The sequence below is a fragment of the Monodon monoceros genome, unplaced genomic scaffold, assembly GCF_005190385.1.
Source record: "Monodon monoceros isolate NGI ecotype Baffin Bay Population unplaced genomic scaffold, NGI_Narwhal_1 Contig3263_ctg1, whole genome shotgun sequence".
Classification (NCBI taxonomy): Eukaryota; Metazoa; Chordata; class Mammalia; order Artiodactyla; family Monodontidae; genus Monodon; species Monodon monoceros.
In genome coordinates this window covers 306543-328901 of record NW_021699185.1, presented here as the reverse complement: position 1 = coordinate 328901, position 22359 = coordinate 306543, and the positions used below count along the sequence as shown (strand labels likewise).

Below are 22359 nucleotides of genomic sequence, written 5' to 3'. Positions count from 1 at the left end.
CATACCTGAGCGGGGAGCGGCGCCGCGCGGCCTCTCCCCCGCCCTCCCGCCCCTCCTGCCCGGCCGCCGCTGCGCCGCCGCCGCCGCGGGAGTAAAGGTCGCGCGGGCCGAGAGCGAGCCGGCCGCGGCGCCTCCAGGAAGCCGGCGGGGCAGGTCGGGGAAGAGAGAAAAGAACCGAGAAACTCTCGGGCAGCCCGGGAAGATGGCGCCAGACGGGCCGGCCGTGGACTGAGAGCCGCCGGGGCCGCGAGGAGCCGGGACCCGCCGCCCCTGGGACACGAGCGAGGGCCGCCCGCTGGCCACGGGGTCCGGGCTCGGCCCGGCCCGCAGGGGTCATGTCGGTCAGCGAGCTCTACAGCCAGGTGAGTGCGGGCCGCGCCGGGCCCGGGGTACGGGTGAGGGCTGCGGGGCGGGCGGCTCTCGGGGGCGCCTTCTCCTGCGGCTTCGCGGGGCTGGGAGCGGCGGGGGACGCCTCTCACGCTCCCCCTCATCGCCGCCTCCGCGCCCCGAACTTCGGGTGGCGGAGAAAGTTTGGCTGTTCCGGGAGCGCCCCGCGGTGACCGCCCGCGGCTCCCGCCCCGGCCAGGGCTGTCCCCCACTCCCCGACGCTCTGCCGTCGCTGTCCTCGTCCCGGCTCCGTCCGGCTGAGGTCCCCGAACTGAGGGGGTGTCCCCGCCAGCTCGGAGCCTAGGGCGCGGGGACCGTCCCCCGCGGTGGTCGCCTGCTCGTCGACCCCACCTCGGTGCTCTGCAGCGTGAGCTCCCGAGGGCGACCCTCTCGAGTGCCAACGAGGGGGAACCCTGAACTTCGGGGTGGGGTATTCCTCAATTTGGGGGTGGGGAGAGAAGGGGACTCAACCTGCTGTGAGGGGCGCGGCGGCTCTTGGGTGGGTAAGCAGTGGGTAAAGGATGCTCGAGGGATCTGGAGAGAGCCCAGGGAAGCGCATTCTTACTTTGCCACGGGTGGGCATTTTGAGGCGGACCCTCTGGGTGGGCACTCGGTGGACTTCAGTCATTGCGGGAGGGGGTCGGAGTAATGCTGACTCGGGGGTGAAGTGTGGATTTCCAGGATGTCCTCAAGGTCAGAATGGATGCGCAGGGCTCCTTCCTTAGAGTCGGGAACAGGTGCGGCCGCAGGACTCCCCGCTTCCGCAGCAGTTGCTGTGATTAAAGTTAGAGACCAGCCACCGCTTGCCGAAGCGCCCACAGCCGAGCTTCAGCCGCCCGGGCCCCCTCGGGTTTCAATTTGGCATTGAGGGGCGGTTGAGGGGGTGAGGGGCCTTTAAGCTACCCCTCCCCCCTTTAAAAAAAATAAGTTTTGGATGTCCGTACACCTCGTCCGCCGGTTTTTCTTCTCTGTGGCCGGGACACGTTTGACAGTGCTTAGTGCTCACCGATTCGTTTGCAGAGGGGTGCGCGGTGCGCTCGGGGGTTGTGGGTGTGTGATTCCCAGGACTTGGGCCCGGGCCAACAGGTCTGGGCGGGGGAGGAAGAGCTACTTCCGCATCCTCACCTGGCGACTGCTCAGAGCTGCCCCCGCACGTGGGCGAGCCCTTCAGCTGGGTGGGCTGGCCACCCCTTTTCGTTTGAGGAATTTTCGAATCCCTTCTTCCTCCTGGAGGGGGACAGGGCCGAGGCGGGAAGACGCGAGTTGGCAGTGGAGGGTGTAACCTGGCTGGGGGCGGGGTAACCTGGTGCAGCTGCTCCGCCCGCCCCCACCAGGTCCCCTGGCAGCGACCGCTGATGAAAGATAGCTTCTGGGAGGAAAGGATGTGAGGTTCGAGCCAGGGGTGAAAACTGTGGCGTTTCTGGCTTTGGAAGAGCACCCTATCCCGTTTACCCGTGGGAGTCTTGGGAGGAGCCCTCGAAGTTGTTTCCCTGAAGCAGTTATCCGGAACCTGAACGGGAGGCTGGAAACCAGCGAGGCAGGGAAGCTTTGTCACACTGAAGTGCACAAAGTATACTGAGTGCACACTCAGTATACCTGCAATATATCATAAAGTACCTTATCAGACAGTAACTAATTGCTGTATTATATGAAGCTAATGGACAGTTGAATAAACCCTTAAGTTTTGGATCCCTGATTTTGAAAAACAAGAACACTGCGTTGCTTTTAAAGACAACTTTCAGGAAAAACACTCAATTTGATTTTTAGTTAGAAATGAGTATACTGCATGTTAATTATTAGGAATGATGAGTTAGTGGGAGTCTGAGCTAAAGTTACAGTGTACTTTTTCTTCTTTTAAAAAATTATTTATTTTGGTTGTGCTGGGTCTTTGTTGTGGCGTGTGGGCTCTTCATTGTGGTATGTGGGATCTTAGTTCCCTAACCAGGGATCGAACCTGGGCTCCCTGCATTGGGAGCACGGAGTCCTATCCACTGGACCACCAGGAAAGTCCCCCAGTGTACTTCTTCTTGACTTACGGATATAGGGACAAAAAGGGTTCATGAGGAAAAGGTCTTGGAAAGGCACTCAAGGTGCTTAAGAAAAAAAGTAGCTTTGTTGGTGTGAGCGTTTGGCATACTTAGTCCAAAAAGAGTCTTAGAATTTCTCCCTAAGGCCCAGGAACTGTACCTCACTGTTAATGGGTTTCTAGTTCTTAATCATTTCTAGGTTTATGAATCTCAAATTGAGATTCTTCTGTGTCCCACGCAGTAGCTTCCAGCCAGATCGCATCTTGAGCAGCTGTTACTTTTTCTGGCAGAGTTGAACACACTTATGCTTTACTACGAGAAGCAGTTGTGTTGTTTCCTAACCACCATCACCCCACTTGCTAGGCTGGATTCTCAGTATGCACATGAATCGTAAATTATACAGAGAAATCGTGCCTGTGACTCAGATTCACTTTGTTTCTTGGGAGAGATGATTTGTTCATTTTAGTGTATTATCAAAATATCCTTTTTATTTTTAACTTGCTAGTGGGCTTTTCTAATGTGATGAACACTGGATCCAGGCATGCACTTTAATGTATTATGCATGATGGAAATAGTGATCTGTTATGCCAACAGCATTTATGAGTGGGATGGAAATTTTAAAGCCTTTTATTGATTATACCTGTTGCTTTAGTGACATGGTAGGAAGATATTGTTACTGGAATATGAGACACTTATTTAAGTATATAAATTAGCCTGTAAGTACTATAAGTAGTTTCAGGTAAGAATTTGGTATATTAGTCTATTCCCAGTTACCGAAGAAAAGACTTTCTTCTTTTCCTCCCTCCACGTTAACTGTTTTCTTGCTCTTCTCTTTGTCTATCTGTTCTCTCCAAATGGAGGCTTATATGCTGTGTGGATTTTTTTTGGAGTTGATTTTAGTCATTGGCAAAGGGCACTTCCCATAACAAAGGCACTCCTGTTTTCGGAAGACCCAACCCCTTGCCTTTGAGAAATTACTTTCTTTGTACTGAGGTTTTTCTCAGTGGGAAAAGAGAATCAGAGTCAATGCTTTGAGGGTGATGTCAAGGTGAGTCAGCCTCATCCATCCTTACAGAAACATGGTGCTGATGATGGGCTCTCTTGTCACAGATGGCACGTATGTGACAAGTGTTAGTACTTTGCTTCCAACCCACAGGAGGAGACGATATTGTATAAATCAAATTATCCCAGGTCCCAGGAAGATTCCCAAACATGTGCAAGCATGGTAAACATGATTTGATTATGACAAATGCAGAAAATAGTCTGGTTTTTAAAGTATAAAATCCATAACCTCTCCTTCAGGCTGAATGATACAACTCTTCTCTACACGAGGGTTATTCTCGATGAAAAATTTAAACACTGCTCTCTCAAATGATGAGGTTTTCAGGATGCTGCTTTGGTTCTAGCCAGCAGAGTGACCGGGAGATCACCAGGCTGAGGCCAGCGCCTTCAAACAATCCCTATCCTGGTTGGTTTTTGGTTGATAGGTGGTGCTCTGAGCAGTGGATTTTTGAGCGCTGCTAGGAGGTGACTTTACTAGTGGACATGCCCTTTGTGTGTCAATGATGGCTTTGAGCTCAGGGGCCCTTACGAAGGGTACTGTTTTGGGGCCAATCCCTTGGAAAGTAGAACTTGGGCTGGTGTTCTCTAACTGTCCCTTACCTGCACATCAGGTAGTGCAGCCTTCTCCCAAGTTTCAGTCTGGAAGGCAGCAAGAGGCTCATGTTCCCTCTGTGCCCACCGGTAGAGACACGAGGACCTGGAGGCCAAGGGTAGCAGAGGCCGCTAGTGCTCTTCCGCCTGCCCTGTGCTGTCCTCCAGCGCGCTGCCCGGCGCTGGCTTACTCCCAGCAGTCAGCACCTGTGTCACTGTCAGAGGTTCCTGGAGCCTGAGAATTGATGTCCCCCAAGGGGACAGTCCTTTAACCAATGGGAGTATAACAGCTGTAGCTTCCAGTACCTCCACCTTGGGAACAGAACAGCTCTCTGGTGAGGCCCACGCAGTTTCCAGAGCTCCCGTGCCCCAGGCCTCTCCACTGGGGCCGCTTGGGAGAGCTTGCTTTTCAGTTGCTAGTTTCTTCCCATTTCCTTTCTGTTGACGTGCTCCTAATATTTCATTTCATTAGCTTCAGGATGGCCACCCATTAGAAGACTGTCTGACAGCTCCAGGCCTGGTTGGAGTCTATTATTTTGCTTATTTTGTTCAGCAGAGAGATAGCATTCTCTTGCTGTTGAGGGGCCTCTGAGTAGAAACTAAATCGACATTTTAAATTCTGGCATGTGTGTGTATGTGTTTTGATACCGTCATTTTCTGTGGTACAAGTTAGCTATAAACTGTACTGCTTATAATATATAAGTCCACATACTGCCCTCCCTAAGTGATAGAGTATTTGTCACTATCCATACAGGATTGTCAGGGTAAACTTGGATGGGTTTGAAATACTAGTTGACCTCTGTTTTGTAATTCAGTAGCTTCCCAAAAACCACATTAAAAAGCAGCCCATTTGGGCTTCCCTGGTGGCGCAGTGGTTGAGAGTCCGCCTGCCGATGCAGGGGACACGGGTTCGTGCCCCGGTCCAGGAAGATCCCACATGCCGCGGAGCGGCTGGGCCCATGAGCCATGGCCGCTGAGCCTGTGCGTCCGGAGCCTGTGCTTCGCAACGCGAGAGGCCACAACAGTGAGAGGCCCGCGTACCGCAAAAAAAAAAAAAAAAAAAAAAGCAGCCCATTTTAAAGTGAGCGGAGCGTGTGTGCCCTGATGTATACAAAGCACATTTTGCATCGTCATTGGACAATAAAACCTAAATACACAAAGTTAACTAATAATCCAACATGACCCATGTGCCACGAGCAGAGAGCAGATACTCATAGTTACAGACATTCTATAGAACCATCGGTCAGGTGGGCAGTGGGACATGAGTGGGTCCGGAAGAATGAATAGGCTTTGAATACCCATGGTGACTGAGAAGGGCACTGTTAGTAGGAGATGGTAGAGTGAGTTTAAGCATGGACAGCCATGCGTAGTAACTACAGTAGTATTTTAAAACTCTTATGAAAATCTTAGCCTTACAGAAAAGTTGCAAAAATAGCAGAGTTCCTGTTATATATTTCCAGATTCCTGTGATGTTAACACCTCATAAGTAAGGTGCGGTCATTGAAACCAGGAGATGAACATTTGTACAACACTATTCACTTGTCCTCAAGCCTGATGGGAATTTCACCAGTTTTTCCACTACTGACCTTCCCTGGGCCAGGAGCGCATGTAGCATTCCACATTGCGTTTAGCATCACAGCTGCCTCGTCTCCTCTGATTGGTGACAGTTCCTCAGTTTCAGTTTCTCCTTTTGACCTTGGCAATTTGAGAGTATTGGTCAGTTATTTTGTAGAATGAACCTCAACTTGGGTTTGCCTGATGCTTTCCCATGCTTAGATGGAGGTTATGAATTTGTGGCACAGAAGCGATGTGCCTCAGTGCAGCATCTCAGGAGATTTGTGATATCAATGTCTCATTACTGATGGTGTCGCTTTGATCCCTTGGTTAAGGTGATGTCTGTCAGTTTCCTTTTCTTGAAGACTGGTATTTAGAAACTAAGATCTGGGTGCTAGGTGTGCTTATTATTGTTTATTAAATAGTCATTTAGGGATTACTGAGCCTAGAACTCAAATGTCTGATTATGCAGGCAAGGGAAGAAGAGTCATGTATGACCTTGAAGTTTCCAGCTTGAGGATGGACAGAAATAAAGAAGTCGAGATGGGGCGAGGATAATGCTTGATTGTGACACGTTTAGTTAGGGGTGACAATGGTTTGTCTAAGTGGAAATATTTACATCTGAGGATGTATGAACGCGCTTAGAGGAGAAGTGGGTTCTGGGGTTCTTGCAAATAAAAGATGCCCGGGTATTTGCTTTCCTCTAAGAAATGCAATTGTCTTACAGCATGATTTTAATAAAGATGAGATCATGACCTTGGCATGGGCAGTCTGGCCTCTTTGGTCATGATCTTGCTGTGGACTGTACGGGGGTAGTGCAGTTACACATGATCAACTCTATGACACTTTGGAGCAGATACTTTCTGAGCCTTGATTGCTTCATCTGAAAAATTGGCATGGTACCTGCATTATAAGGTTATTGGAGGATTATGTGATCTGACATACGTGAAGTGCCTGCCTAGCGCAGTGTCTGGCACACTGTATGCACCTGGCAACTGTTCATCAGCTTATTTCCCCCTTCAGTCGTGATGCTGGATGGTGGCCCTTTCTCCTAACCCTCTCCTGCCATCCTGCAGGGGTATTGGTCATAAGGGGACTTGGCGAGAGAGAAAGGGAAGAATTGCTACAAATACATAGCTACCTGAGCAATAGACAACCAAGGCATAGGGGAAAAGGTTCCTATCCCCCACGGCCCCCTGGGGAAGGAGAAAGAGCAGTTTGAAAGAAGCTTGAAATTTAAGCTGTGCTTCCCAGTCTCCTATTAGAGCTTTAAAGGAAAATTAAAACAATTTTTCACCATGTTCTTTTATTACTTTTTTGTTAATACAAATGATTGTTGAAACCATTCATACAATGCAAGAAAGGCAAAGGCTCTGTAATCCCATTCCCAGACAGCTCCTCTTAACCACTGATGTGTACTAGACTAGCACCCAGTGTCCAGTAGGGTAACCACATGTGACTGTGAGCACTTGAGGTGAGGCTGCCCTAAACTGGATGAGTGCACGCCAGATTTCCAAGATTGAGTACAAAAAAATGAATGTAAAATATCTCACTTCTGCTTTTTTATGCTGATTAAATGTTCAAATAATATTTTGGATATAATGTGGCTACTAGAAAATTTAAAATTCCACATGTACTTTGCCTCATTTCTGTTGGGCAGTACTGCTTTAGACTTAGGCATGATGCAGGATATACTTATATGTATGGCATGATCCTATTTTTTATTTTAAATCTTAATCTACTATGGCTTTTTTCTCCCTGTAGCATATAAAGGCAGTTTTACCATTTTAATGGCTGCATAATTGGGCACTGTATGGTTGTGCTGTAATGTTTTTAACCATTCCCATTTTGATGAACGTTTAATTGGTTCCAATTTTTTGATATTGTGAAAAATGTTGCAGAACATTCTTGGAAGCTTTCAGTATTTTTAGGATAAATTCCCCAAGGTGGAATTCCTGGCATGCACTTTTATGAGTCTTCATCGATAAGGCCAGTAGTTTCCAGAAAAGAACTGGTCTGTTTCTTCACCCCTCCCAGGTACTGGTCATTGTTTCCTCTTTTTAAACGGACACTGAACAGTTTATTTTTGTTTAAAGTTGACTTACATTGGAGGGTTGAGCACCTTTTCATATGCTTGGTGTGTTCATTTGTAGTTTTCTTTGTATTTCCTCTGTTAAGACATTATTTATAACTCTGTTTTTGCTCATTAAATGATTATATTTTTAGACATAGGAAGTCGTGGAAACCAGAATGTTCAGGATAAAATATTACAAATACATATTTTAAATAAGGCACCTTGGCATGAGTTTCTCCCTCGCTTGTTTGGAGCTTACGCATCTCTCAGCCCTACAATTGGAAAAGCACTGGTTATGATAGGTACCGTTTATCAACTGCTTTTGAGCCAGGTCATTTCTAAGAGCTGTATGTTCCCTCATTTAATAATAACACTATGATGTAGGCACCCCCATCATCCTCATTTACAAACGACGGACCTCTGCCTTACTTGTCCAAAGCCACACTCCTCGTCTGACCGCTCTGCTGCCTTCCACGAGGTTCTGTCCCAGTGATGGTGGGTCTGGAACATCATTTGTGCATAAAAGAGGCCCTAACATGGAGCGTCCTTTCTACCAGCACTGCCCGCCAGCAGCCGGGAGAAAGGAGAAAGGAAAGTCTCTGAGTACAGAAAAAGGGCAGATGGTCTGACCCATAGTTCTTCCCTCGGGGATCTGCTGGTTTGCCTTCCACCACCACACGCAGCCCCTAGACAGCCTGGTGCTTCTTAAAACTGCCCCACATTTAGGCAGAACCATTGTTTTTGGCTCTCCTTAGGCCACGTAAGACCCGAAAGAGGGTCACATCTTCAAAAAGGGGTAAATATCACAATCAAAAGGTGTACATGAAACTCAAGCAGTGTAAAATTATTTGATTTTAAATCTAACCCTCCTTTCATCCCAGGGCACTGGTCTGCTTTCCAGCACTTTCCCTGTCTCCATCTCTTTCTGAAGCATCTACTTTCCTATCCTGCTTGATGTCTGATGGGCGTTTCGTTCCTTTTCTGAGCTAAGATCAGGGAAGAAGGTCTGAGACTCCTGGAAGCTCTCTCCCATCTGCCCACCTAGCTGAAGGTTTTCACATTTATGGGTGTGCCCTGCTCACTGCCTATTGGCTGGACAGGTGTTTGGAAAATGAGCTCACCTTCACTCAGGATGTCAGCTTGACCATCAGAGACAAGGCCCCTTCCTCCAGCATATGAGGGGAGAGCCTTACAGGAGGATACTCAGGACCCAGACCGTTGCCTATTACAACTTTAGGTTCTTATCAGGGACTTTGTCAAAGCACTTTGGAAGCTCCTCCAAGCAGGAGCATTTTAGGTTTGATATGAGGAGGAGGTCCTCAAGTTGTCTGGGTCCTGGTGTAGGTGAGCACTGGTATATCTTGCTAATTTGTTGTGGGAATGATCAAGCTTATGTATCTGAGCTCCAAGTTAATGGCATATAATGTTCCTCTTAAAGTTTATTCAAGGGCCTATGCATTATTACTCTCCTTTGAACAATTCTAATAGTGACATGGGCCCTGTAGGCTTTTCTGTCCTTTGCTGAAGTTTGGGGAGGAATGAAGAGGCCCATCAGGAAAGATACTTAATGATTTTCCTGTAGAGCTTTTGCCATTATAAAACTCAAATGTGTAGTGGCATGAAATGCTAAAGGAATGAGAATACCCAGATGCCTTCTGCATGGAATTCAAAGACTTGGCTTATAATCTCTTCAGCACTAAGCAGTTCAGGTCCCCTGGCTTAGAGACTCCACAAGAAAAAAGGTACTGGGCAGTAGGTTGTCAGTTCTACTGTATCGTGACATGGCTACTGTGTATTTATGGGGTAGATGAAAAGGTAAAATATTTGAATTGGTAAATTGTGCTGTATTCAACTATCTTTGTGTGCCCTGGCCTTTCAGTTTAGACTCTGGTTTAATTTCCTTTTGGTAACTGCCCACCCAGACCCCAGTGCAGTCCCACCAATGGTAAGGTGCATGCTCAGAACCTATTACCTGACTTCATATGATGCCCAGCTTAGGTATCACTTAAGGTGTTTCAGAGAGGAATCCACACAGAATCGACACCATTTTTATGAATTTCTGAAATCACCAAAATGAACAGTATTGGTGAAGGACATACATGTTGATAAAATGAGTAAAAACCAGGGAATGAGGGAAAAGGCAACTAGAACAGTAGGTATCCGGGGAGGGTGGGACTGGCGGGGGAACAGAAGTGGGAACAGCACTGCTAGCGGGCTACGAGGTTTCCTGACGGGTTCACGGGTATTCATTTTATTGCTGTGCTTCATCATTTACATATTAAAAAAAGGTGATTCTGCAGAAAATAGAGTGAGTTACAAAGCCAAAGTTTAAAAAGCTTTGAGATTGTAGGTAGTTTTAGAATGTGTTTCACTCCGTGCAATCGATGGTTGGGTGTGTATATTTGCACAGCTGCTCTCGTTGCAGATGTAGGTTGAATCTTCTGCTCACATCCCTCACTTTTCCCAAGGTAGGGTTTTGCGTACTGTAGGGACTCAATGAATGCCCTTGAATTGGTTTAAAGACCACCTGTACTCCCTTCCTGTTTCCAGGCCGTAGCCCTTGAGGAAAGCCCTTTCTTCACCAAGGAACGACGTGTACCGTCATGTTACCTGTCATTTTGGCTTAGAGTACCTGGTGGAAAGCTATCTGTATCCTCTGGCACTTGCCTGAATCTGTGGGACGTGGAGCCCCTGTCAGGAGATAGTTAAATGTTGTTTTTCTTTTTTTTCGTTATTGTGCGCAGAGGCTTGGCACAAGGTGTGAACGTGGGTTAACAGCAAAGCAACATTTGTGGATATGAACGCTAATATAACTGCCTTGTTTTGGAATATCCTAATTTCACACAATTTTGATCACATACGTATTTTTTTACTCTTACCTTGCTAAGGTTATCATTTACATTAAAAGCATAATAATTTTTTTCGCTTAGCTCAAGTTTTTATTAACAGTCTCATCAAGACTCATGGATACTTGCATGATTGGGTGGGGGTGAATACGGACTCCATCCTTCCTGTGAGATGGAGCAAAGCAGGCAGCAGTGAGTCAGGGAGGAAACATCGGGTCGAGTTTGCTTCAGTCGTCTTCTCCCACAGGAGCAATAATAATACTCACGGTTTTCATCTGAAGATTCATACCATCTTTTATGTTCATCACTTGGCCAACACCTGTAGAGAGCACTTTCTACCTGCAGTGATGTGTCACAGCCCATGCGTGAGGCAGAGAGGAAGAGCCCATACCTGCAAAGTAGTCTCTGACCTTGAGTTCTTCCAGTCCAGTGGTTCATTTGTTGTATGAATAAGTATTAAGGAGGTATTTGTACGTTAAAAGGAGATAAATTGCTCTGTCTTGTTTCATCAGATTTAATCAAATTCTTGCTTACACTTGCTAATGAGAGCTAATGTGTATTTGTGAAATAAGGAAAATGAACGTCTCCTTAGCCACAAACTAGTGTTTCTTTGCTATCAAGCTGCTTGCTTTTTTAATGGTCATTTTACTGTGTGTACATGTGTGTAACTATGTAACAAGCTGTGTGCACCGAAATGGTAAGAATACCCTTAAAATGTGATTTTTTATGACTAACACGTGCGATCCTACCTGTATGAATGCTGGTTCCTTCGGGATGTTCCTTTTGGCAGAGGTACAGGGATACTGGAGCTCATCAATACTTCTTCTGAAATTGGCTTCAGATCTGATGATGCATTCTTTTTCCTTTGGATGGTGGCAAAGTCTGTGCCTGGAAGGTATGCTTTCTTTCTGGAAACAGCCAAGAGTTATTCAGAGAACTAGGCTGGTTGAGTAAGGTAGGAATTCACTGACTTATATTTCTGTTACAGGCAAAGTGTGACTTGCAGGTACTGATGGCAGTTGTGTGTGGCCTCTTACTAGCTGTCGTCCTCAGGAGAAGTAGTCAGGCTTCAGATGCTCTCAGTGATCAATCAGTGTAGAGCCTCCCAGGCTGTTAGGAAAATACTCATTTGAATGTAGCAGTTCTGGTTTGTTTGGTTAAAAACTTAAAGGCTCACCAAATTTTATAGTAACACTGATTTATAGTCCCATTTAAATATATATGTATGTTAACTTATTACATGGCATATAGTTGCCTCAGTGTTATGACAAGTATAATAACATTAATAAATACTTACTGATTTAAGAATCACATGGAAAGCCCATTCCACCTAATTTCCTAAAATGCTCTTTTGAAAGTAGATGGAAGGATGATCTTTTTAAAAAAAATTAAAAAATTTTTGCCTGCGTTAGGTCTTTGTTGCTGCACGTGGGCTTTCTCTAGTTGTGGTGAGTGGGGACTGTTCTTTGTTGCAGCGTGTGGGCTTCTCATTGCAGTGGCTTCTCTTATTGCGGAGCGCGGGCTCTAGGCACGCAGGCTTCAGTAGTTGTGCCGCACGGGCTTAGTTGCTCCACGGCATGTGGGGTCTTCCTGGACCAGGGCTCAAACCCGTGTCCCCTGCACTGGCCCACAGATTCTTAACCACTGCGCCACCAGGGAAGTCCCGAAGGATGCTCTTTGCACCTTCTTACCCCTGCTATGCGTCAGGCAGGATAAGAAAGGAAGGCAGAGCAGTATTATTTGCAATTGCCAAAAGGAGGAAGCAACCCAGTGTCCATCATGAATGGGTGGATAAACGAAATGGGGTACATCCATACAAAGGAATATTATTCAGCCTTAGAAAGGAAGGTCGTTGGTTCAGTCGGATCCCGGCACTGGCTGCAGTGACTCCTGTCTTTTCTGGCTCTCCTCGCTATCTCCCTTTCACTTCTAGAAATGTGGTCTCCAGTGTGGCTGTCTCTGGTGTCATCAAAGTGTTCAATGACATGAAGGTGAGTAAGTCGTCTTCACCAGAGGATGTGAAGAAGCGCAAGAAGGCGGTGCTCTTCTGCCTGAGCGAGGACACGAAGAACCTCATCCTGGAGGAGGGTGAGGAGATGCGGGCCAGACTGCAGACGACCCCTATGCCATCCTTGTCAAGGTGCTGCCACACAAGGACTGCCATTACGCCCTCTGTGATGCAGCCTGTGAGACCAAGGAGAGCAAGGAGGAGGCCTGGGCCCCTGAGTCTGCACCCCTGAAGAGCAAAATGATCTATGCCAGCTCCAAGGATGCCATCGAGGAGAAGCTGATGGGGATCAAGCATGAATTAGAAGCAAACTGCTACGAGGAGGTCAAGGACCACTGCACCCTGGCAGAGAAGCTGGGGGCCAGCGTTTTCATCTCTCTGGAGGGCAAACCCCAGACCTGCCCACGGGGGTTGCAGGCTGCCCCCTTCCTGCCAGACCAGAGGGGCTGGAGGGGTCCCAGCAGGGGGCGGGCAATCCCTTCACTCAAGTTGCCAAACAGCCTCCCCACCTCCTGGACCATCCTCCTCCCTCCGTCTCTGAAGGTTCTGGCCTCCCCAAACTGCTTTTTTTTTTTTTTTTTTTTGCGGTACGCGGGCCTCTCACTGTTGTGGCCTCCTCTGTTGCGGAGCACAGGCTCCGGACGTGCAGGCTCAGAGGCCATGGCTCATGGGCCCAGCCGCTCCGCGGCACGTGGGATCCTCCCGGACTGGGGCACGAACCCGTGTCCCTTGCATCAGCAGGCGGACTCTCAACGACTGCGCCACCAGGGAAGCCCGAAGAACTGTATTTTTTTTAACACTCCAGTTCCCCATCTGTTCCTTCCCTTTCCCATGCTGCCAACTTCTAATAGCAGTATTGACTCTGTCCTTGTGTGTTTAGTTCTGTATATAAATGCAGTGTTGTAGAGATGACCCCTCCCCGTGCCGCCTGGTTCCCCTTCCCTTTTTCCCCGGTCGTGGCCACTCATGGAAGCAGGACTAGTAAGGGACCTTCAATTAAAAACAAACAAAAAACAAAGGAAAGAAGGACATTCTGACACATGCTAAACATTGATGAACCTTGAGGACATTATGCTAAGTGAAGTAAGCCAGTTATAACGTGACAGATACTGTGTAATTCCACTTACAAAGGTATCTACAGGAGTCAAATTCATAGAGACAAAGCAGAATGGTGGTTGTGGGAGGGAGGGGAGAGTAGAGAGTTGTTTAAATGGATGCGGAATTTTCAGTTTTGCAAGATGAGAAGTTTTGGAGATGCCTGGTGGTGATGGCTGCACGACAATGTGAATTGCTTAATGCCACCGAGCTGTACGTTTAAAAATGGTGAGGCTAGTAAACTATGTGTATTATACCACAATTAAAAACACTCTGGAGAAAAAAGGGCAGGGAAAATACGGTGGTCAAGAGTATAACCTTTAGACTCGATAGACCTGGGTTTTGAGTATTGGTGTCCTGTCTGTGTCACCCTCGTACCACCCCCCCGCCCACCCCGCCCCGGCGTTTACCAGCTGTGTGACCTTAGACAGTTGCACAACTTCTAGGCTTCATTTATCTGTAAAACAGGGGTAAGAAGCTAGTACAGCCCTCAGAGGCTTGTTGATAGATAAAATGAGAACACGTGAACTGTATTAGTTGGTGCTAATCCTGTTGCTAGGAGAAGGTCTTGTCCTTGGGAAGCCGCAGTCCAGTGCAGGACAGTGTGGGGTGAGAGCCTGAGGGGCTGGGAAGGTTGCTGTGGGTGCTGATTCACTGGTTCCAACTCCTGCATGTGGGGCGGCCCGCCTTGGATTGGGTCCTCTCATTTAGCAGAGCACCAGCATTGGTGGAGAAGCTCTAGGGCTGTGCACATGCTTTTCCTCTTTCAGGTGTGGGGCAGGAAGGAACAAAAGGAGTCTTAAAGTCCTGGCTTTGTGGACCACCTATCATCTCAAATCTTCAACCCTAGCACTCCAGACCTAACTGTTCTATAGCTTAAAATTGTGGATGCCCCCGATTGTACCTGGAGGAGCATCCCACCTTGACACCACTAACAGGATGCCTGTATCTGTCTTTTGCTCTTCCTGGCACTTGGCGTACTAGGCTATTTTGGTTGCAAGGGCACTTCAAGATGTAGGCTCTACTCTAAGGATGCTCTCTTAGGAACCAGGCTTAGCTGATCTGAGCAGCCTGGCCTAAGAGATCAGCACAGTATTAGGATACCAGAAAGATGCTCGCCCTTCTGAGACTTCAGGGACCAGGTTATCCTGTCAGCAGCAGGGATGCATTTCCTTCCACGCCAGTGCCATTAATGTGACTCAGTTACTCTTGGCTCTGCCCTTTTCCCTGTCTTCTTACCACTGCCTTGGATTAAACACCCCTTTCTGAATCTCCAGTTCCAGCTTAGATTGGCTGTACTATCTGCTGTTATTCCCTGTCACTAATGGCAAAAGCTTTAAAGCTTTTGTAGAAAGCAGACTCTTGATTGGCTGTTCCTAGGCAGGTACACCTGGTCCAAGGAGCTTCTGAAGATGGATCATCACTGAGAACCATGTGTCTCCCTCAGAAGAGGCTGTGGATGTTACAGGCACTAGAGCTATGGTTTTCCCACTTACAGGTGCATCGGAATGACCCAGAGAACTAGCAAAAATGTAAATGCTGCTTCTCATCCCCGTAGAGTAGGATTTGGAGGATTGAGCCTGGGATTGGTTTCGTTTTTTGCTAGGTCATGGCTATTTGTGGTACTTGGATCCTTCTGCTTGAGTTTCTAATCTGGTTTTTGACTATTGTCAATCCCTGCCTTGGTTTCTGGTGGTGGTTTCCACATCTGACCTGCTATTAGACCCTAAAAACAACACTGGGATATGGGCTTTAACATCTATTAACATAGATGTTAAAACAGCTATTACAATAGTCCAATAATAGACTTTTTTTTTTCCTTTTTGGGTTTTGTGTGTCTCCTCTGCTAAAAGTATTCTACATCTTCTTTTTCTCCAAGTGCTTCCTCTACTTTCTGCCTCCTCCCTTGTCTCACATTCCTTAACCTTCTGTAATGCATCCTTAATAAAAGCTCTAGGGATTGCCCACTGCATTAATATCCCTGAAATCTGACCGGCAGTATGAAACCACTGCCAGGCTGCTAGGGTTACACAACACTCAGCCATGTAGAGAGCCCTTACTGAATGGGGCAGACGCTAAGGGTATCAGTATGAACTGTGCTCAAGTCGCAATGTGAATCATCGCAGAAATCAGAAACTGCCTTAAATGCTGGCCACAGAATAATGTGTCCAGGGCTATAAATAACTCCAGCAGCCCTGGAACTGTAGCCTATATCTAAAACGATGTAGCTAAGTGCCAGCCAAATAATTAGTTAGGCTATAATTGTTTTCCACTTTATCTCACTCAGTAAGTCAACTCTTGGCTTAATGCTGGAATTTGAAATCTCGCCTTAACGTTTCTTGTGCTTTGCCAGGGTGGCTCAGTGGTTGCAGTTTCCTGATGAGCTATGTTTATGCATCTCCGGTTTTTCCTGTGAATTTACAGGGCACCTTAAGAGATTATAATTCTTCAGTTATTCGCTGTGGTAAACAATGGTTAGAATTTGAGTTCATGGCACTGAGATGGGAAGTTTGATCGTTTTCAGTCATACACTTTCTGGTTTAACAGCGTTACACAAGTGGGAAGTAGCACTGATGCTACTCTGTGGCAGTCTGGGCTGTGAACTCTGAGTCTGAAGCTTTATTTTGCGGAGATGTCCGTTTTCAGCTTATCATGATGGCCAGAATTGCCCTCACCCACAGCTGAAATGTCTTCCATTCTTGGTCTCAATTGGTTGGGCAGTGTTATGTAACCGATACAAGTATTTGAGACTCTTCTTGATGTCAGGCACAGCGCTGGATTTAAGAGGCGCATGGTCCTCATTAACTTACAATTATATTCCATGTAATAAGCGCCATCCAGGAGTAGTGAATGAAGGAAGTGTCTTACTGAGAGGACAAGAGTGGTAGGACGTGACCACCGTGTAGTAGGAAGTTGTTGAGGTTCTTGGGCTGTCATGGCAGCTCTTAAGACAGCGGTTTAGGAGGAAGTCTCACCTCTTCCCTCCTGTCAGTCCCTCAACGGGCCCTTCTGTCTCCTGCCTCTTAGCGTGGGGAAGGGCATATCCGTCCCCTGCCCCAGAACCACACTTCATTGGGTAGTGATGAAGCTCAGAATCGCATCACCTGGGGGCTTCCAGCCTCCAGAGCTGTTCCTTCTCTGAGCTCTCTCTTCTCAGAGCTCACGGAATGGGGGCCCCATTTGTCTACTTGGAAGACTGCTTTTCCTCCCTCCAGCCTCAGGGGCTCAAGTCTGCAGGTAGAACAGCTGGTTGGATGTAGGGGACATCCAACCAGCTGACTGGATGGGAAAGGATAGGGCTGAAGTTTAGTTTGTGTAGCCTTTTAAGATGGAGAAAACATCAAATAGTGATGTCAAAGAATGCTTCCCATAAATTACCATGCCATTTGAGGAGGAAGGTGAAGATGAGAGTATATAAAATCCAAACAAACAAAATGTTTATAAGCTGTTATAAGGGTATGTTTATTGTACTCTTCTTTTTAGAGCATAAAGATACAGTGTTACCCAAAGTATGGAAGAGTATTTGCATGAATCTTTTCAGAGCTGCCTCTAACACTGAGCTGAACCTCTGCAGCTTATTCCTGAGAACAAAGTTAATTTAGCATCAACTTGTATCCATAAAACTTGGATTGTCTTGATTTATGTAACTGTTTTAGTTTTACTCTTTTCCCATTGTTTTAAGTGGGTATCATATGAAGTTTTCTCAAAGCTTGGTGTTCATCATCTCCCTTATAAAATAGTACTTTTAATCTTAACAAATAAGTGTTAACTATGGTTTGTCTGGTGCTGGTACACTAATTTGACTTAAGGTGATTCAAACATAACCAGAAATACAGGCAAGGAACCTGTGCCAATAACTTTTTCACCTGGGATGATGAACGATGATCATACGAGTGCACAATTGTCTTCTAGGCAAAAAATTATAGTTTCTTAAATTGTTGCAGGCTTTAGAAAAGGCTATGGATTTTACGTACTGTAGTGAGATTGCTATCACATTAACCTCTTTACAACCTCTTTCTTATCAAGACGATGATTTACAATAGTGAGTGTTCAAAATGGAAGTTTTGCAAAGTTCTGTGTGAACTTTGTGTGAACTGTGCCGGTGGTGGCTCTTGGTTGGCCATCATGAAGTATCAGCCTGGATTGTGGAGGGGAGGATGAATTTGCAGATGTGAGAAAACAGATGTCCTTTGAAGAGGACTGAGTAATGGTGGCGCAATCCTAGAGCTTGGGTAAATCTGGCTCATGGATACACCGAAATATCAGGTATTCAGCATTTGTGTGGGCAAAGGCAAACAACTGCCAAGAAACCAACCAACTGGAAAACAAAAAAAAATCAGTTGCGTGAGTCATCACCCTGCTTAGTGAGGATGTGCATTGGGGCGAGGGTGAGATGGAAGGAGGGAATCTGTTTCCTGAGGCAGCTCGGAGCCTCTCGAAGTGAGAGGCTCTGAAGCGAAGTGAGCCTCTTGAAGCATCTCACTGTGATGGACAGTGTGAGAGATTTTCAAAGGTGATTTTGGTACTGCATGATTTTTGCTTTATTATTGACTTTAGAATCAAGCTTCCTCACCACCCTCCCAAGATGTGACTCCCCTACGTTCTGATGTTGGTGACATATTTTTAAGGGATCTCTAAAAATAGAGCTAGAGGTAGTTGCCTAGAAGAGAAAAGTGCCTGGAAACTATGGCACATGAAGAACGGCTTGGGGGCCCCAGGCATAGAGGCCAGAAAAAAGGAGATATAATCCTGGAATGTATAGGGCTGTCATGTGGAATTCATGTGTTTCCTCTCTGAGTTCATCTGAGGGTCATAGTGGTCATCAATGGGTATGTGCAGGGAGGTGAGTTGAGCTCGGGGTCCAGAAGCACGTGGCCCCCAGTAGTGGAGTGGGCTGCCTTGTGTGGAAGTGAGGGCTTCATCTCTGCAGGTATCTTAGCAGGCTGGGCACCATCCAGCAAAGGATGCCCCGGGGGGTGCCTTGGAATGGGAATTTGACCCACACGCCCTTAACTTCTTGCCCACCTTGAAAGGTGGCTAGCAATGGCTGCTTCTTGGGAAGGGAAAATATAAAACTAAGGTGAGAAGGGATAATTACAAATGAACAGTAAAAGGAAGGAAGGAGTAAACCACATGCGATTCTACTCATCTATAAAAGGAAACCTAAAGAAATTGGTTTTCTGATTTTTGTTTCTCTTAGAGAAATAAGTTTCCAACTCACTTGAATTTATTCTAAGAATGAGAATTACAAAGCTTTAATTGATTCAGTACAAAATAGTTTAAGATGTGCTTTAGTTCCATGTTTTGGTGGCGGTGATTCACTGGTGGGAGGTAGAAACACAGTGTAAGAGGACCACCTGTTACCTTTCTTTTAGGAAGAAGCTGTGTGTAGGTTGCAGGTTTGGATGCATACAGGAAGACGGTGAGAATGAATGAAGGAGATCAGACGAAGGGCGATCAAGGTGGAGGGGGAGTGTGAAAGTCGAGGTAGGTGGGCACAGCGTGGGCTCTGCCATGGGCTGGGCTGGTGCTCTGTGGACCCCTTCGCAGAGAATATTGCTCTGGTCAGTCCTAGAAGAAAGGCAGCTTGTAGCAAAGCGGGGTCAAATCCCCTGAGAGGCTGGCTGGGACCTGGTTTGCCTTTTTCAGATGTCAGTTTCTTGTAATGCTCTGGAAGCTGCTGATTTAGCTCCTCCTAGTGACAGATCAGAGACATGCTGCTGTGGCGTGTCTGGCGTGGCTGGCTGCCTTCTGACTCCTCCGGCCGTCACTCTGCTCGCCACTTGACAGGAGCCCTGGCATGAGGCGTGTTCTTCTAGGAAAAGGGCCTGCTGTCTGAGGTCAGATGTCTTCTGGTGTCGCAGCGTGTCTGCATCAGGCAGATCACTAGCACCCTGTGTGAGGCATTTGTATGAGCAACTGAGAGAAATATCTATGGTGAGAGGCACAGAGACCAGCGTGGTGTGATGGAGAGAGCACGGGACTATCCGCTTGGAGTGATGTCTTACGTGACACTAACTGCCGCTAAATAGTGGCACTTCGATGACCAGCCCGAGTGAGACAGTGTCACGTACCTCTCTGGACCTCGGTTTCCTCACTTGCTGCATGAAGGGAGTAGGACCAGATCTCTTGCGCTTCTTCCCTCTCTAAGATTCTGTGAAAGTGTCAATCTCTGAGTCCCAATCTGTATGTTTAAAAAATAACGATGCTGCCTCTTCCAGATTTCTTTCCTGACCCACTCAGAGAGTGAAATTGTTCAACCTGGAAGTATGAATTTCCAAAAGTGACTGTCTCAGAATGAAAGACCCTTAGGAGCAAAGTTGTTTGTTGCTATTCCTTGTTCTCCCCATGCTCTCCGGTGTTCCAGTAGGTGGCATGATCCAATTAATCCTCCTCGGTTTAATCCTTAGGCCCCAGATCCAGGCATCTTCCCCTCAATACCCAGTCTGTCTGCAGGTCCTGTTGACTCAACTTCCAAACAGAGCCTGGAACCTCACTTTTCACCCCCTCACTACCGACCTGTGCAGCCCCCAGGTCTCTGGCCTGGGTAGTGGCAACAGTCTCCTAACCGGCTCCCCTGCTTTTTCCTCTCTCTCCTTCCAGTCTGTTCTCCACACAGTAGTCAGGTCATTTTTGTAAAATGTCACTTGGATTCTGTCACTCCTTTGCTCGAAACCATCCAGCTGTTTCTCTTTGCGTTTGGAAGAGAATCCAACCCCCTGCTAGGCCTGCCTACAGGGCACTATCCATAATCTGGTTCCTGCTTGTCCTGATGGATTAGTGTTCCGTCTTCCTCACTGGCTGGTTCCATCCCTGCTGGCCTCCTCCTTGTTTGCTCACTGAACACTGCAGGCTTCTTGCCACCTCAGTGCCTTTGCCCTGGTCCTTCTCCATTGATATTCTCTCCCAGGTCTCTGCGCTGGTGGCTTCTCATCACGCACCTGCTCACCTGCTGAGTCAGGTCCTCAGACTCCTCTGTCACCCACTCAATCCATTACCCTGTTTTATTTTTCTCTTTGTGCTTTTCAATACCTGGCTCTTTTGTTGGCTTGTCTTCCTTACCTAGATTCTGGTCCATGAGAGCAGCAGTTGCTTGCTCATTGCTGAATCACCAGGGCCTAGAACATGTGTAGCACGTAGAATGTGCTTGAGAAACATTTTTTAAACAAATAAAATGACATTACATTAAAGATGGACTTTATAAAGTAATGCTGCAATTGGCCAACTCCCCTAACCTGTGTTACAGATTTTTCAGGATTAGAATGAGGGAGATGGACCCTATGACTAAGTAGGAGAGTCCTGCTTGGGTACTGAGCCTGGCCAAAGCTCACTGTGCTAGGACCCCCTGTATAGGAATATATTGGGAATTCCAGCTCCCTAGGCCTGGGTATCAGTGTGCTTTCTCTTCTGGGCCAATCTCTTTGCCTTCATTCATTCATTCCCTCACACTAACATGTTGGAATGTCCTAGTGCAGTTTTGCTTTAATGAACACAGGCCCCCAGTGGTCGTTACAATGAAGGTCTTTGCTGACGGAACAGATTTGAGCAGCCATCCTGGTTAGATCCCCTTTAGAACCCACGTGTATTTTTTGGTAAATAGGCACAAGGAGGAGGATCTATTGCTGCGTTTCCAAATGTAGTTTTGGATTTGGTTGTTAGATGAGGAGCCTCTTCTGGTTCTTCCCCTGTAATCTTCTCTCTCAGGTTTGCTTCGAAGGTGAAATGCGTGGGTCGCTGCACGGTAACCGTTTGTGACGGCTGGTTACCCATGTAGGATCATCCACACCCGCATTGTGACTTACTGACAGAAGTTTGGTCTTAACACAACCCTTCCCCCACGCAGCCATGTGCCTTGGGCTGAAAAAACACTAGAACCCACGAGAATTCTAGACTTCATGTCATGAGAGATAGAAGCGTCTTTCTGTTTAAGCCGGTTTGAAGCCTCTCGTAGCCAGAGCATCATGACTGATGTACTGTCAGTTGATCATTGCCTTGTGTGGTCCACTCTTTCCCACTGGCAGGATCAATCCACTCAGCACCTTCTGAACATACCTTGAGCTTTTCTGCGTCCGTGCTGTATCTACCTGGAATATGCTTTCCCTCTCTAAGCTCATTCTTCCAAGACCAAGTTTAAACTTTAGCGTTGTCCATAAACCCTGTCTACTTCAGCCTAAAGAACATCTATTCTCTGTAATCTGAAGCAGTTACTGTAAGCGCTCTCCATCCGTAAGTGCTGTCCATCCGTTACTTGGTCTTGGCACTTGCTCATATCTTCCTCTTATGCCTCTGCTCCTGTCATTGGTCTGCACTGTTGTTTGTTTTTTGGGTGGCTGCTTAACTTTTTACATATTTGCCTCATCTCCTTAACTTATCCAGGAGGACAGAGACCACGCCAAGGGCCTGACACCGTGTTATACATAACAGGCACTTGGTACTTGCTCATTTGAAGAGCAGGGCTGCATGGAGATGAGCAGCCAAGCATTTGAGATTCTGGTATTTCTGTAGAGTTTTGAAGGGCCTGGAACATTCTAACTGAGGGGGGACTGGCTGCCAGGAGAGTCTCAGGGAGGCAGGTGCGGTCTACTAGGGGTGCAGTATTTTTGTACCTCTTCACTTCTGAAACAGGAGTAAGAAGAGGATGATGGAAGAGTGCTGAATTTCCTGCACACTCTTCCATTAGGTAAAATGTATGTGTTTCTTCCTGCTTACTCTTTT

The 22359-nt window shown here is 47.0% G+C and overlaps 1 protein-coding gene and 1 pseudogene across 1 annotated transcript in view; both read left to right on the top strand.

The window, feature by feature from the left end:
- The first annotated feature begins 72 nt into the window (after nucleotides 1–72).
- Nucleotides 73–22359, top strand: part of LOC114902758 (unconventional myosin-Vb) — a 324214-nt gene continuing 301927 nt past the window's right edge. The window contains exon 1 of the mRNA XM_029235361.1: nucleotides 73–362. Coding sequence (XP_029091194.1) covers nucleotides 336–362 — 27 coding nt within the window. The 5' untranslated portion in view covers nucleotides 73–335. The remainder of the gene's footprint in view (nucleotides 363–22359) is intronic.
- Nucleotides 12190–21365, top strand: LOC114903970 (annotated as a pseudogene).